The sequence below is a fragment of the Leucoraja erinacea genome, unplaced genomic scaffold, assembly GCF_028641065.1.
Source record: "Leucoraja erinacea ecotype New England unplaced genomic scaffold, Leri_hhj_1 Leri_1069S, whole genome shotgun sequence".
Lineage (NCBI taxonomy): Eukaryota > Metazoa > Chordata > Chondrichthyes > Rajiformes > Rajidae > Leucoraja > Leucoraja erinaceus.
In genome coordinates, this window is record NW_026575307.1 from 41,093 (window position 1) to 55,156 (window position 14,064).

Consider the following 14,064-nt stretch of genomic DNA (forward strand, 5'->3'; position numbering starts at 1 on the left):
CCTCTATGGCAATAATGTCCTTCATCAGATTTGGAGACCAAAACTGTACGCAATACTCCAGGTGTGATCCCACCAAGACCCTGTACAACTGCAGTAGAACCTCCCTGCTCCTTTACTCAAATCATTTTGCTATGAAAGCTTTCTTCGCTGCCTGCTGCACCTGCATGCCTACTTTCAATGACTGGTGTACCATGACACCCAGGTCTCGCTGCATCTCCCCTTCTCCTAGTCGGCCACCATTTAGATAATAGTCTGCTTTCCTGTTTTTGCCACCACAATGGATAACCTCACCTTTAACTTTGTCCAATGATTTCACCACTTTCCAAATGTGCTGCTATCCCATCTTTAATAACTGACTCTAGCAGTTTCCCCACTACCGATGTTAGACTAACTGGTCTGTAATTCCCCATTTTCTCCCTCCCTCCCTTCTTAAAAAGTCAGGTTACGTTTGCTACCCGCCAATCTTCAGGAACTACTCCAGAATCTAAAGAGTTTTGAAAGATTATTACTAATGGATCCACTATTTCTGGAGCTACTTGCTTAAGTACTCTGGGATGCAGCCTATCTGGCCCTGGGGATTTATCGGCCTTTAATCCATTCAATTTACCCAACACCACTTCCCGGCTAACCTGGATTTCACTCAATTCCTCCAACTCCTTTGACCCGCGGTCCCCTGCTATTTCCGGCAAATTATTTATGTCTTCCTTAGTGAAGACGGAACCAAAGTAGTTATTCAATTGGTCCGCCATATCCTTGTTCCCCATGATCAACTCCCCTGTTTCTGACTGCAAGGGACCTACATTTGTTTTAACTAATCTCTTTCTTTTCACATATCTATAAAAACTTTTGCAGTCAGTTTTTATGTTCCCTGCCAGTTTTCTTTCATAATCTATTTTTCCTTTTCCTCATTAAGCCCTTTGTCCTCCTCTGCAGGTATTTGAATTTCTCCCAGTCCTCCGGTATGCTGCTTTTTCTGGCTAATTTGTACGCATCATCCTTCGCTTGGATACTATCCCTGATTTCCCTTGTTATCCATGGATGTACTACCTTCCCTGATTTATTCTTTTGCCAAATTGGGATGAACAATTTTTGTAGTTCATCCATGCAGTCTTTAAATGTCTTCCATTGCATACCCCACCGTCAACCCTTTAGAATTAATTGCCAGTCAATCTTGGCCAATTCACGTCTCATACCCTCAAAGTTACCTTTCTTTAAGTTCAGAACCATTGTTTCTGAATTAACAATGTCACTCTCCATCCTAATGAAGAACTCAACCATATTATGGTCACTCTTGCCCAAGGGGGCACGTACAACAAGATTGCTAACTAACCCTTCCTCATTACTCAATACCCAGTCTAAAATAGCCTGCTCTCTCGTTGGTTCCTCTACATGTTGACTTAGATATCTTCTTTTAGCTTTTCTAATTTCTTTCTTAAGATTCTTTATACTCAAGCACCACATTGGTGACCGTCACAGGTGAGGCAGCATCTATGGAGCGAAGGAAATCGGCAACGTTTTGGGCCGAAACCCTTCTTCAGGCTGATGTGAGGGTGGGGGGAGGAAGAAAGGAAGAGGAGGAGCCAGTGTGCTGAGAGGAGAGGCGGGAGAAAAAGGAGAAGTGGAGAGAAGGAATTGGCAACCTTTTGGGTCGAGATCTTTCTTCAGGCTGATGAATACATGATGAGTCTTTGTCCCAAACATTATGGAGGGCACTGTATCTTCCTTTCATTGATAGCAGTATGAATATTAATTTCTCTAACTTTAAGTAACCCTTACATCCCCTCTCTCTCCATCTCTCCCCCACCCAAGTCATACCAGATTTAAAGTAATCTTATTGAGTTTCATTGTCTGTAACTCGATTTCACCTAGCCCACAGCTATTGACCAAGTATTCACATACAAGGAATTTGCCTTGGTGCTCCGCTCACAAGTAACAACATGACATACAGTGACAGTTATGAATGACTCAGAAAACACTAAACATTAATAATAATAAAACATTAATGGTAAAACACCATTGATCAAGCATGTGAACCAACAAAATACCAGATCAAAGGGAGGCTAGATTTTACATTTTTTTGCATATCCTTAGCATCTGCTTTGTTCTGTCATTTTCGCACCTCACCCTTCCATATCTCTCGTCTGCCTCTTCCCTGACTCAGTCTAAAGACGGGTCTCGACCTATAACGTCGCCCATTCCTTTTCTCCGGCAATTCTGTCTGACAAACTGACTTAGAGAAACATAGAAAATAGGCGCAGGAGTAGGCCGTTCGGCCCTTCGAGCCTGCACCGCCATTCAATATGATCATGGCTGATCATCCAACTCAGTATCCTGTACCTGCCTTCTCTCCATACCCCCTGAACCCTTTAGCCACAAGGGCCACATCCAACTATCTCTTAAATATAGCCAATGAACTGGCCTCAACTGCCTTCTGTGGCAGAGAGTTCCAGAGATTCACCACTCTCTGTGTGAAAAATGTTTTTCTCATCTTGGTCCTAAAGGATTTCCCCTTTATCCTTAAACTGTGACCCCTTGTCCTGGACTTCCCCAACTTCGGGAACAATCTTCCTGCATCTAGCCTGTTTCTATAAGATCCCCCCTCAATCCTCTAAATTCTAGCGAGTATTAGCCGAGTCTATCCAGTCTTTCTTCATATGAAAGTCCTGACATCCCAGGAATCAGTCTGGTGAACCTTCCCTGTACCCTCTCTATGGCAAGAATGTCTTTCCTCAGAATTGGAGACCAAAACTGTACACAATACCCCAGGTGTGGTCTCACCAAGACCCTGTACAACTGCAGTAGAACCTCCCTGCTCCAATACTCAAATCCTTTTGCTATGAATGCTAACATACCATTCGCTTTCTTCACTGCCTGCTGCACCTGCATTCCTACTTTCAATGACTGGTGTACCATGACACCCAGGTCTCGTTGCATCTCCCCTTTTCCTAATCGGCCACCATTTAGATAATCGTCTACTTTCCTGTTTTTGCCACCAAAGTGGATAACCTCACATTTATCCACATTACACTGCATCTGCCATGCATTTGCCCACTCACCCAGCCTATCCAAGTCACCTTGCAGCCTCCTACATCCTCCTCACAGCTAACACTGCCCCTCAGCTTCGTGTCATCCGCAAACTTGGAGATGTTGCATTAAATTCCCTCGTCCAAATCATTAATATATATTGTAAATAGCTGGTGACCCAGCACTGAACCTTGAGGACCCCACTAGTCACTGCCTGCCATTCTGAAAAGGACCCGTTTACTCCTACTCTTTGCTTCCTGTTTGCCAGTCAGTTATCTATCCACATCAATACTGAACCCCCAATACCGTGTGCTTTAAGTTTGTATACTAATCTCTTATGTGGGACCTTGTCGAAAGCCTTCTGAAAGTCCAGATATAACACATCCACTGGTTCTCCCTTATCTACTCTACTAGTTACATCCTCGAAAAATTCTATAAGATTCGTCAGACATGATTTACCTTTCGTAAATCCATGCTGACTTTGTGCAGTGATTTCACCACTTTCCAAATGTGCTGCTATCCCATCTTTAATAACTGACTAGCAGTTTCCCCACTACCAATGTTAGACTAACTGGTCTGTAATTCCCCGTTTTCTCTCTCCCTCCCATTTTAAAAAGTGGGGTTACATTAGCTGCCCTCCAATCCTCAGGAACTACTCCAGAATCTAAAGAGTTTTGAAAAATTATCACTAATGCATCCACTATTTCTGGGGCTACTTCCTCAAGTACTCTGGGATGCAGGCTATCTGGCCCAGGGAATTTATCGGCCTTTAATCCATTCAATTTACCTAACACCACTTCCCGGCTAACCTGGATTTCACTCAGTTCCTCCATCTCATTTGACCCGCGGTCCCTTGCTATTTCCGGCAGATTATTTATGTCGTCCTTAGTGAAGACGGAACCAAAGTAGTTATTCAATTGGTCTGCCCTGTCCTTGTTCCCCATGATCAATTCACCTGTTTCTGACTGCAAGGGACCTACATTTGTTTTAACTAATATCTTTCTCTTCACATATCTATAAAAACTTTTGCAGTCAGACTTATTCCAGTTTTTTGTGTCTATCCCATTTTATTATCCCTCTCTCTTCCCTGTGCCTCACCTGAATGGGACCCGTTTCCCCTTTTTCCCTTCCCCTTTCACCATTATCCCTTTCTCTGGCTTCACATTCTGTTCATCTTCTCTCACGGCCTTTCTGCTCTTCCCATCTCTGGCCTTTGTCCACCCATCTGCCAATCACCCAGCTCCCCCTCACCTGTATCCATCGATTACTTAAAGATGGACACAAAATGCTGGAGTAATTCAATGGGACAGGCAGGCAGCATCTCTGGAGAGATGGAATGGGTGACGTTTCAGGTCCCATCTCTTTCCAGCTTTCCGCCAACTCCATCAAACTGAAAAAAGGTCCTGATCTGAAACATCATCTGTCCATTCCTTTGCAGTCGGGAAGATGGTGCCTGATCCACTGAGTACCTCCAGCACTGAGTACCCCCAGCACTGTTTCTGACCTAGTTATTCGTTGGTTAAAGTTATCCTAGGGAAAGTAAGTTTAATAGTCATGCTCTTAAATCTTATTACACCCTACTGTCATTTAGTTCAGTTTGGAGATACAGCATGGAAACAGGCCCTTCGGCCCACCGGGTCCGCGCGGACCAGCAATCCCCGCACATTAACACTATCCTACACCCGCTAGGGACAATATTTACATTTACCGAGCCAATTATACAAACCTATACGTCTTTGGAGTGTGGAGGAAACCGAAGATCTCGGAGAAAACCCATGCAGGTCACGGGGAGAATGTACAACCCGTGTCTCTGGCGCTGTAAGGCAACAACTCTACCACTGTGTTTAAGAAGGAACTGCAGATGCTGGAGAATCGAAGGTACACAAAAAAAAGCTGGAGAAACTCAGCGGGTGCAGCAGCATCTATGGAGCGAAGGAAATAGGCAACGTTTCGGGCCGAAACCCTTCTTCAGACTGATCGGGGGGGGGGGGGGGCGGGGACAAGAAAGGAAAAAGGAGGAGGAGCCCGAAGGCTGGGGGATGGGAGGAGACAGCAGGGGGACTGAGGAAGGGGAGGAGACAGCAAGGACTAACAAAATTGGGAGAATTCGATGTTCATGCCCCCAGGATGCAGACTCCCCAAACGGAATATGAGGTGCTGTTCCTCCAATTTCCGGTGCTGCTCGCTGTGGCCATGGAGGAGACCCAGGACAGAGAGGTCGGAGACGGAGTGGGAGGGGGAGTTGAAGTGCTGAGCCACCGGGAGGTCAGCTTGGTTATTGCGGACCGAGCGGAGGTGTTCGGCGAAACGATCGCCCAACCTCCGCTTGGTCTCACCGATATAGATCTGCTGACATCTAGAGCAGCGGACGCAATAGATGAGGTTGGAAGAGATGCAGGTAAACCTCTGTCGCACCTGGAACGATTGCTTGGGTCCTTGAACGGAGTCGAGGGGGGAGGTAAAGGGACAAGTGTTGCATCTCTTGCGGTTGCAGGGGAAAGTGCCCGGGGAGGGGGTGGTACGAGAGGGAAGGGAAGAATTGACAAGGGAGTTATGGAGGGAGCTGCCCTTCAAAGCTGGCATGCTGCTGTGCCAGTGAATTACAGTAGTCAATGTGTTCTGCTACCCTGTCAGGTTCACTACAATCCTTTCAATGGCTGATCCTGTTTCTCAATACATTTAATTTAAATTGGAATCTCTGCCTCTGTCGGTGTGAAGGAGGATGTCAGCAGACTTCAAATCACTAACGTGGTATTGGTTTGTTTTGTATATAACTTGGTCTATCTGAATAAGGTTATGGAGTTGGTGCAAATGTAAGGCCCCTGTTTATAACCTTCTCTTGGGCTTCAGTGTGGATGGATGTTTGGGAAAGATTAAGTCAAGTCAAGTCAAGTTTCATTTCACTGCACATCTTGTATGTGTATGTACACAAAAATGCTGGAGAAACTCAGCGGGTGCAGCAGCATCTACGGAGCGAAGGAAATAGGCAACGTTTCGGGCCAAAACCCTTCTTCAGACTTAGATGCTGCTGCACCCGCTGAGTTTCTCCAGCATTTTTGTGTACCTTCAATTTTCCAGCATCTGCAGTTCCTTCTTAAACACAATTGTATGTGTATGTAACAAATAAAGTTGACTTGACTAGAAAGAACTGCAGATGCTGGATAAAATCAGTAGACACAAAATACCGGAGAAACCAATGGAGGATCGACACAAAACGTCACCCATTCCTTCTCTCCATAGATACTGCCTCACCTGCTGAGTTTCTCCAGCATTTTATAGACAATAGGTGCACGAGTAGGCCATTCAGCCCTTCGAGATAGCACCGCCAATCACTGTCATCATGGCTGATCACCCACAATCAGTAACCCTTTCCTGCCTTCTTCCCATATCCCTTGAAATATTTCCCCTCTCACCTTAAACCTATGCCATCCAGTTCTTGATTCCCCTACTCTGGGTAAAAGACTCATTATATAATAACACAATAAAATAATGAGCAACACATTCAAAATACCAGAGTCGGTTGCACAATGAAACATAGTTTGTAGCAGATAGAAACTGTTGAGCGGTGTTCATGACAATAGACAATAGATGCAGGAGTAGGCCATTCGGCCCTTCGAGATAGCACCGCCATTCACTGTGATCACAGGTGATCACCCCCAATCAGTACCCCGTTCCTGCCTTCTCTCCATATCCCTTGACTCTGCTATCTTTAAGAAATCTGTCCAACTCTATCTTGAAACTATCTGGAGAATTGCCCTCCATCTGAGAGTTCCACAGATTCACAGCCCTCTGGATGAAAAAGTGTTTCCTCAATCTCTGTTCTAAATGGCCTTCACCCTCAGCAACTGAAACGTTTCATGTTTTATGTGTCATTCTTACTGGTTACTGTCTGCCGTGTTGTTACTTGCGAGCGAGCACCGATGCAGATTCCTTGTATGTGAACACACTTGGCCAATAAACTTATTTACTAAGGAACTGCAGATGCTGGAGAAATCGAAGGTAGACAAACATGCTGGAGAAACTCAGCGGGTGAGGCAGCATCTACAGCGACATTTCGGGTCGAGACCCTCCTTCAGACTCAGAAGGGCTCAGACTCAGAAGAAGGGTCTCGACCCGAAACGTTGCCTATTTCCTTCGCTCCATAGATGCTGCCTCACCCAAGATTTGAGATTTATTGTCACGTGTCCCAGATAGGACAATAAAATTCTTTAAGAAGGAACTGCAGATGCTGGAAAATCGAAGGTCTGAAGGGTTTCGGCCCGAAACGTTGCCTATTTCCTTCGCTCCATAGATGCTGCTGCACCCACTGAGTTTCTCCAGCATTTTTGTGTACCTACAATGAAATTCTTGCTTTGCTTCAGCACAACAGAATATTGTAGGCATAAATAAATACAGTTCAATGAGACCATATACTAATTGAATAGAAATGTCCACACATAAATACAGAACAGATCAGTTTGTCCATTTACCATTGAATTTATATATACACACATATGAGTTTCTCCAGCAATTTTGTCTACCTGGCCAATAAACGTATTCATCCGTTCATTGCACTGTAACTTAATTGTTACTGTCTGCCGTGTTGATGCTTGTGAGAGGAGCACCGAGGCTGATTCCTTGTATGTGAACATACTAATAAACCAGTCTGAAGAAGGGATTCGGCCCGAAACGTTGCCTATTTCCTTCGCTCCATAGATGCTGCTGCACCCGCTGAGTTTCTCCAGCTTTTTTTTGTACACTAATAAACTTATTCATCCGTTCATTTCACAGAATCTTAATTGGTTAAGTGACAATTAAATTGAATCTTGGAACTTGAAGCGACCCACCGCTTATTTTTAAAGGCCCTGTTGGGCCTGTTTCCACAATCTATCACTCTCTCTCTCTCTCTGTCAAAGTTACTCCAGCATTTCATTTTTTGAGTCTACCTTCAGAAGGGTCTCGACCCGAGACGTCGCCCCGTTGCTTCTCTTCACAGACGCTGCTCGTCGGACCCGTTGAGTTACTCCGGCATTTTGTCGCCGCCTTCAAATTTAAAACTGAACCGCCATCTTGCGTCGTTCCTGCTGAAGCAACTGCGCGGGGCGGCGGTGACGTCACTGCGCCGGTGAGGCAGCATCTGTGGGGAACATGGATAGGTGACGTTTCACAGTGCTGGAGTAACTCAGTGGGTCAGGCCGCATCTGTGGGGAAAATGGATAGGTGACATTTCACAGAGTGTGCTGGAGTAACTCAGTGGGTCAGGCAGCATCTGTGGAGAACATGGATAGGTGACGTTTCACAGAGTGCTGGAGTAACTCAGTGGGTCAGGCAGCATCTGTGGAGAACATGGATAGGTGACGTTTCACAGAGTGCTGGAGTAACTCAGTGGGTCAGGCAGCATCTGTGGAGAACATGGATAGGTGACGTTTCACAGAGTGCTGGAGTAACTCAGTGGGTCAGGCAGCATCTGTGGAGAACATGGATAGGTGACGTTTCACAGAGTGCTGGAGTAACTCAGCGGGTCAGGCAGCATCTGTGGAGAACATGGATAGGTGACGTTTCACAGAGTGCTGGAGTAACTCAGTGGGTCAGGCAGATCTGTGGAGAACATGGATAGGTGACGTTTCACAGAGTGCTGGAGTAACTCAGTGGGTCAGGCAGCATCTGTGGAGAACATGGATAGGTGACGTTTCACAGAGTGCTGGAGTAACTCAGTGGGTCAGGCAGCATCTGTGGAGAACATGGATAGGTGACGTTTCACAGAGTGCTGGAGTAACTCAGTGGGTCAGGCAGCATCTGTGGGGAACATGGATAGGTGACGTTTCACAGAGTGCTGGAGTAACTCGTTTCACAGAGTGCTGGAGTAACTCAGTGGGTCAGGCAGCATCTGTGGGGAACATGGATAGGTGACAGTTCAGGTCGGGACCCTTCTTCAAACTGACACTATGTTAACAGATGAGGGGGTGATCGGCAGATGAGTGGAGTAAGTGACAGAGGCGAGGGAAAATAAGGAGATAAAAGGATGTGAGATAAGGAGAGGAATGTATATGTGCAGCTTTAAGGGACGTTGGTCAGGTAGCATTTGGATAACATGCAGGCGAAACCGTTGCCACACTCGGTGCACACGAAGGGTGTCTCTCTGTTGTGTATCCGCTGGTGCTCCCGCAGCCCCCGTGAGCTGTCAAACGCCTCACCACAGTACGGGCAGTCGTAGGGCTGGCCACTGGTGAGCACGTGCTGGTGAGACAGGGCGTGGGAGCCCATGGCAAAGCGCTCTCCACACACCGGGCTGGGGACGGGACGGGACAGTCGCCGGCGTGCACCCGCTGGTGGGACAGCAGCCTGGTGGAGCAGGTGAAGCACTTGCCACACTGGGCGCAGGTGTAGGGGCGCTCGCCGGTGTGGGTGCGCTGATGCACCAGCAGGCTGGTGGAGTGGGTGAAGCCCTTGCCGCAGTCGCTGCAGGTGTAGGGCCGTTCCCCGGTGTGCAGGTGCCCGTGGACGACTTGAAGCCTTTGCCGCAGTCGGAGCAGGCGAAGGGCAGCTCACTGCAGTGCACCCGCAGGAGCTCCCGCAGCCTCCAGGCAAAGCCTCACAACCAGGCAAAGCTCTTGCCACAGGTGATGCAGCCATAGGGCTTCTCGCCCGTGTGCACCCGTCGGTGGATCTCCAGCCTGCTCGGGTGCTGCCAGACCTTGCCACACACATTGCATTCATAACGCTTCTCCTTGTTGTGCCCCATCATGTGGTCCACCACCGATGCTCAACCCCTCCAAGCTCAGCCCACGCACCGACCTGGCCGCCCTCCATGGCCACTCACATCCCCGTCTCTCCATCCACAGCAACAGCTCCTAAACCCTGCAGGTGGGGAACACAGAGGGTCAACAAGCTGGCAAACAGGACATTACTAACACGTGAACATTACTAGTGCATGAAGGGGGGGGGGGGGGGGGGGGGGGGGGGGGGGGGGGGGGGGGGGGGGGGGGGGGGGGGGGGGGGGGGAAGGGGGACAGGGTGTGAGAGGGGGGACGGGGCGCTGAGGAACCGGGAACCACGTCGAGCATCTCTGATGTAACGGCTCTCACATCCGCCCGCCCTGCGCCGTTACATCAGTCACACGCACGGACAGCACATATGACCATCGCCCTGACGTCACCGCCAATCCGAGGGGAACTGCCGGCCCCGCCCCCTGCCATTGCGCAGATTCACGGGGGGGGGGGGGGGGCATGCATCATGGGAAGGTCACACAGTGCTGCAGTCACTCAGCGGGTCGGGCAGCGTCTGTGGAGAGAAGGAATGAGTGACGTTTCGGGTCGACACCCTTCTTCAATCTGATGGGATGTTCAGAGATAAGGAAGTGTAAGGAGTGAAAACAGGACAAAGGGAATGGAGTTCAAGGAAAATGTAGAATAGATCATTGTTGGATGGATCAATGGGAGGCCACCATCGACTCCACAGTAAAAAAGGCCCAACAGAGGATGTACTTCCTGCGGCAGCTGAGGAAACACAATCTGCCACAGGCAATGATGGTCCAGTTTTTTATACAGCCATCGTATAGCAATGTTACAAAATTTTGAGATTTTAAAAATCAAGTCTGCAATTTATCCCATCAGATAAAGCATAACAATAAGTTTAATTTGACACCAAATTCACTTTCATATCTCAAGTATTAAAAAAGTTATGGCCATTTTCATACTCGGAAATTAGCATCTTGTTCCCTATTGATTTTCAATGGACATAACAAAAAAGCTGTGATCTTGGATAGTCAAAAGCCCATTTCTTAAGGAAAGATTAACATTTTTAAATAGCCTAAGTGTCCAAATAATATTCACAAATAATTCACAATATAACATGATTTTTATATCTAATTTACATTAATTTATAGGCCAAATGGAAGCCCTTGCCACACTGTGTTCAACTGCTGTAAATAAATGCCCATTAAAATCGGCTTTCTAGTGGGTTCCTGTGAACGCGCTGGGTTAGAACGTTCACATCGCGCTGGATTAGTTCCCTCAAATGCCGAGAAAAATACTGCGTGATATAAAAAGCCCAAAATGAACTACTCGCTATAGATAACTTGATATACAGGGTTATATATATGCCCCATTTAATGTAAAAATAAGGTACATACCTTTAATTGTTTGCTTTATAAAACCCTGGGGCTGCGAGAGGTTGCGGAATGAGAGAGTAATTTTAAAACTATTATAACTATATTATCGAGGCCTATAAAACTAATAATACCTTTTGCGACCGGGTCTTGCAGCGATTTTTCGTTAATGATTTACTAGGCTGAACATCTGCGATTAGAACAGCCTAGTAAAAATCGCGTTTTAAACCCGCCCCCTCCAAACAGCGCCAAAATCGCGGCCATGGCTGTGGGCAGATTCCCAATGACGATTCAGGTAGGTTTTGTAACATACCTACATCGTAGAGTCTGTCCTCACCTTCTCCATCACGGTCTGTGTATCCGCTGGTGCTCCCGCAGCCCCCGTGCTCTTCTGTCACAGTGGGAGCAGCTGCTCGCCGACGTGGGCCCGCCGGTGCTGCCGCAACCCCCGCGAGCTGTCAAACGCCTCACCACAGTACGGGCAGTCGTAGGGCTGGCCACTGGTGTGCACGTGCTGGTGCGACGGGGCGTGCGAGTCCATGGCAATTCTCTCCCCACACACCGGGCTGGGGACGGGACGGTCGCTGGCGTGCACCCGCTGGTGGTACAGCAGGCTGGTGGAACGGGTGAAGCCCTTGCCACACTGGGCGCAGGTGTAGGGGCGCTCGCCGGAGTGGGTGCGCTGGTGCCCCAGCAGGCTGGTGGGCCGGGTGAAGCCCTTGCCGCACTGGGCGCAGGTGTAGGGGCGCTCGCCGGTATGGATGCGTTGGTGCTGCAGCAGCCTGCTGGAGCTGGTGAAGCCCTTGCCGCACTGGGCGCAGGTGAAGGGCCGCTCGCCGGTGTGGGTGTGCTGGTGCTGCAGCAGGCTGCTGGAGCAGGTGAAGCCCTTGCCACACTGGGCGCAGGTGTAGGGGTGTTCGCCGGTGTGGGTGTGCTGGTGCAGCAGCAGGCTGTAGGAGCGGCTGAAGCCCTTGCCGCAGTCGCTGCAGGTGTAGGGCCGCTCCCCGGTGTGCAGGCGCCTGTGCACCTTCAGGTGCGTCGACGACTTGAAGCCTTTGCCGCAGTCGGAGCAGGTGAATCGTCGCTCACTGCTATGCACCTGCCGGTGCAGCCACAGCTCCGACGACCGGGCAAAGCTCTTGCCGCAGGTGGGGCAGCCATAGGGCTTCTCGCCCGTGTGCACCTGCCGGTGGTTCTTCAGCGCTTGCGCCCCTTTGAAGTCTAGGCCACAGTCGGAGCAGCTAAAGGGCCTCTTGCTGGAGTGCACCCGCTGGTGGGACAGCAGGCTGTCAGAGCGGGCGAAGCCTTTGCCGCACTGGGCGCAGGTGAAAGGTCGCTCGCTGGTGTGGGTGCGCTGGTGTGCCAGTAGGTTGCCGGAGCGGATGAAGCCCTTGCCGCAGTTGCTGCAGATGTAGGGCCGCTCCATGGTGTGCATGCGACTGTGCTGCTTCAGTTCCTTGGATGACTTGAAGCCTTTGCCACAGTCGGAGCAGGTAAAGGGCCGTTCACTGCTGTGCACCCGCCGGTGCTGCTGCAGGCTCGACGACTGGGTAAAGCTCTTGCCACAGGTGGAGCAGTCATAGGGCCTCTCGCCCGTGTGCACCCGCCGGTGGATCTCCAGGTTCTCCGCCCTCTTGAATTCCTTGCCACACTCGGAGCAGCTGAAAGGACGGTCGCCGGTGTGCACCTGCTGGTGGGACAGCAGCTTGGTGGAATGGGTGAAGCCCTTGCCGCACTCGGCACAGGTGAAGGGGCGCTCACCGGTGTGGGTGCGCTGGTGCGCCAGTAGGTTGCCGGAGCGGGTGAAGCCCTTGCCGCAGTCGCTGCAGGTGTAGGGCCGCACCCCAGTGTGCAGGCGCCTGTGCACCTTCAGGGTGCTGAACGACTTGAAGCCTTTGCCGCAGTCGGAGCAGGTGAAGGGCCGCTCACTGCTGTGCACCGGCCGGTGATGCAGCAGCCCCGACAAACAGGTAAAGCTCTTGCTGCAGGTGGAGCAGCCATAGGGCTTCTCGCCCGTGTGCACCCGCCGGTGGATCTTCAGGTCCCGCGCCGTCTTGAAGCTCTTGTCGCACTCCGTGCAGTCGAAGGGGCGTTCTCCCGTGTGAACCCGCCGGTGGGTCTCCAGGTCGCTCGGGCGATGCCAGGCCTTGCCACACACGTCACACTCATAACGCTTCGCCTTGCTGTGCCCCATCATGTGGTCCTCCAACGAAGCTCAGCCCCTCGAAGCTCAGCCCGCACACACCGAGCAGATGGGGGGGGGGGGGGGGGGGGGGGGGGGCTCACTGGCATTCTGGCCGCCCTCAAAGGCCGCTCACGTCCCTGTCTCTTCGTCCACAGCAACGGCTCCTAAATCCTGCAGGAGGGGAACACATAGGGTCAACAAGCATGGCAAACAGGACATTACTAACAAGACAATAGACAAGGCCATTTGGCCCTTCGAGCCAGCACCCCCATTCAATGTGATCATGGCTGATCTTCCCCAATCAGTACTCCCCCCATTCCTGCCTTCTCCCCATATCCCCTGACTCCGCTATTTTTAAGAGCCCTATCTATCTCTCTCTTGAGAACCTGCCTCATCGCCCTCTGAGGCAGAAAATCCCACAGACTCACCACTCTCTGTGAGAAAAAGTGTTTCCTCATCTCTGTTCTAAATGGCTTACTCTTTATTCTTAAACTGTGGCCCCTGGTTCTGGACTCCCCCAACATCGGGAACATGTTTCCTGCCTCTATCGTGTCCAAGCCCTTAACAATCTTATATATATTTCAACCGGCTCCGCACCAACCTGGGGGTGCCGAGCATCCGGGCACCGCATCGAACCGCTCCGTCCGCCAGACAGCACGACCGGCGCCCTGACTTCACCCCCAATCCATTGATTGGCGCTGAGTCACCTGGGGGGCCACATGTATCATGGGAAGAAGGACACAGAGTGCTGCATGAGGAGAGGAAGGGG

At 50.0% G+C, this 14,064-nt stretch overlaps 1 protein-coding gene across 2 annotated transcripts; it reads right to left on the reverse strand.

Moving 5' to 3' along the window:
* Positions 1-7,465: 7,465 nt before the first annotated feature.
* LOC129715235 (gastrula zinc finger protein XlCGF26.1-like) lies at positions 7,466-14,024 on the reverse strand. Of its 2 annotated transcripts, none has more exons than XM_055665094.1 (4): positions 13,897-14,024; positions 11,448-13,466; positions 9,799-9,861; positions 7,466-8,140 (listed from the first exon to the last, which is right to left on the reverse strand). In XM_055665094.1, exon 2 carries the CDS (start codon positions 13,305-13,307, stop codon positions 11,505-11,507), a length of 1,803 nt encoding a protein of 600 aa, XP_055521069.1. In that variant the 5' UTR covers positions 13,308-13,466; positions 13,897-14,024; the 3' UTR covers positions 7,466-8,140; positions 9,799-9,861; positions 11,448-11,504. The 2 variants fall into 2 exon arrangements, with proteins under 2 accessions (XP_055521069.1, XP_055521068.1); XM_055665093.1 differs by having other exon boundaries at positions 9,795-9,861.
* Between the last annotated feature and the right edge of the window lie 40 nt (positions 14,025-14,064).

Bases quoted from the DNA above. Each gene is read 5' to 3' on its own strand.
- LOC129715235 (XM_055665094.1), bottom strand. From the start codon at position 13,307: ATGATGGGGCACAGCAAGGCGAAGCGTTATGAGTGTGACGTGTGTGGC.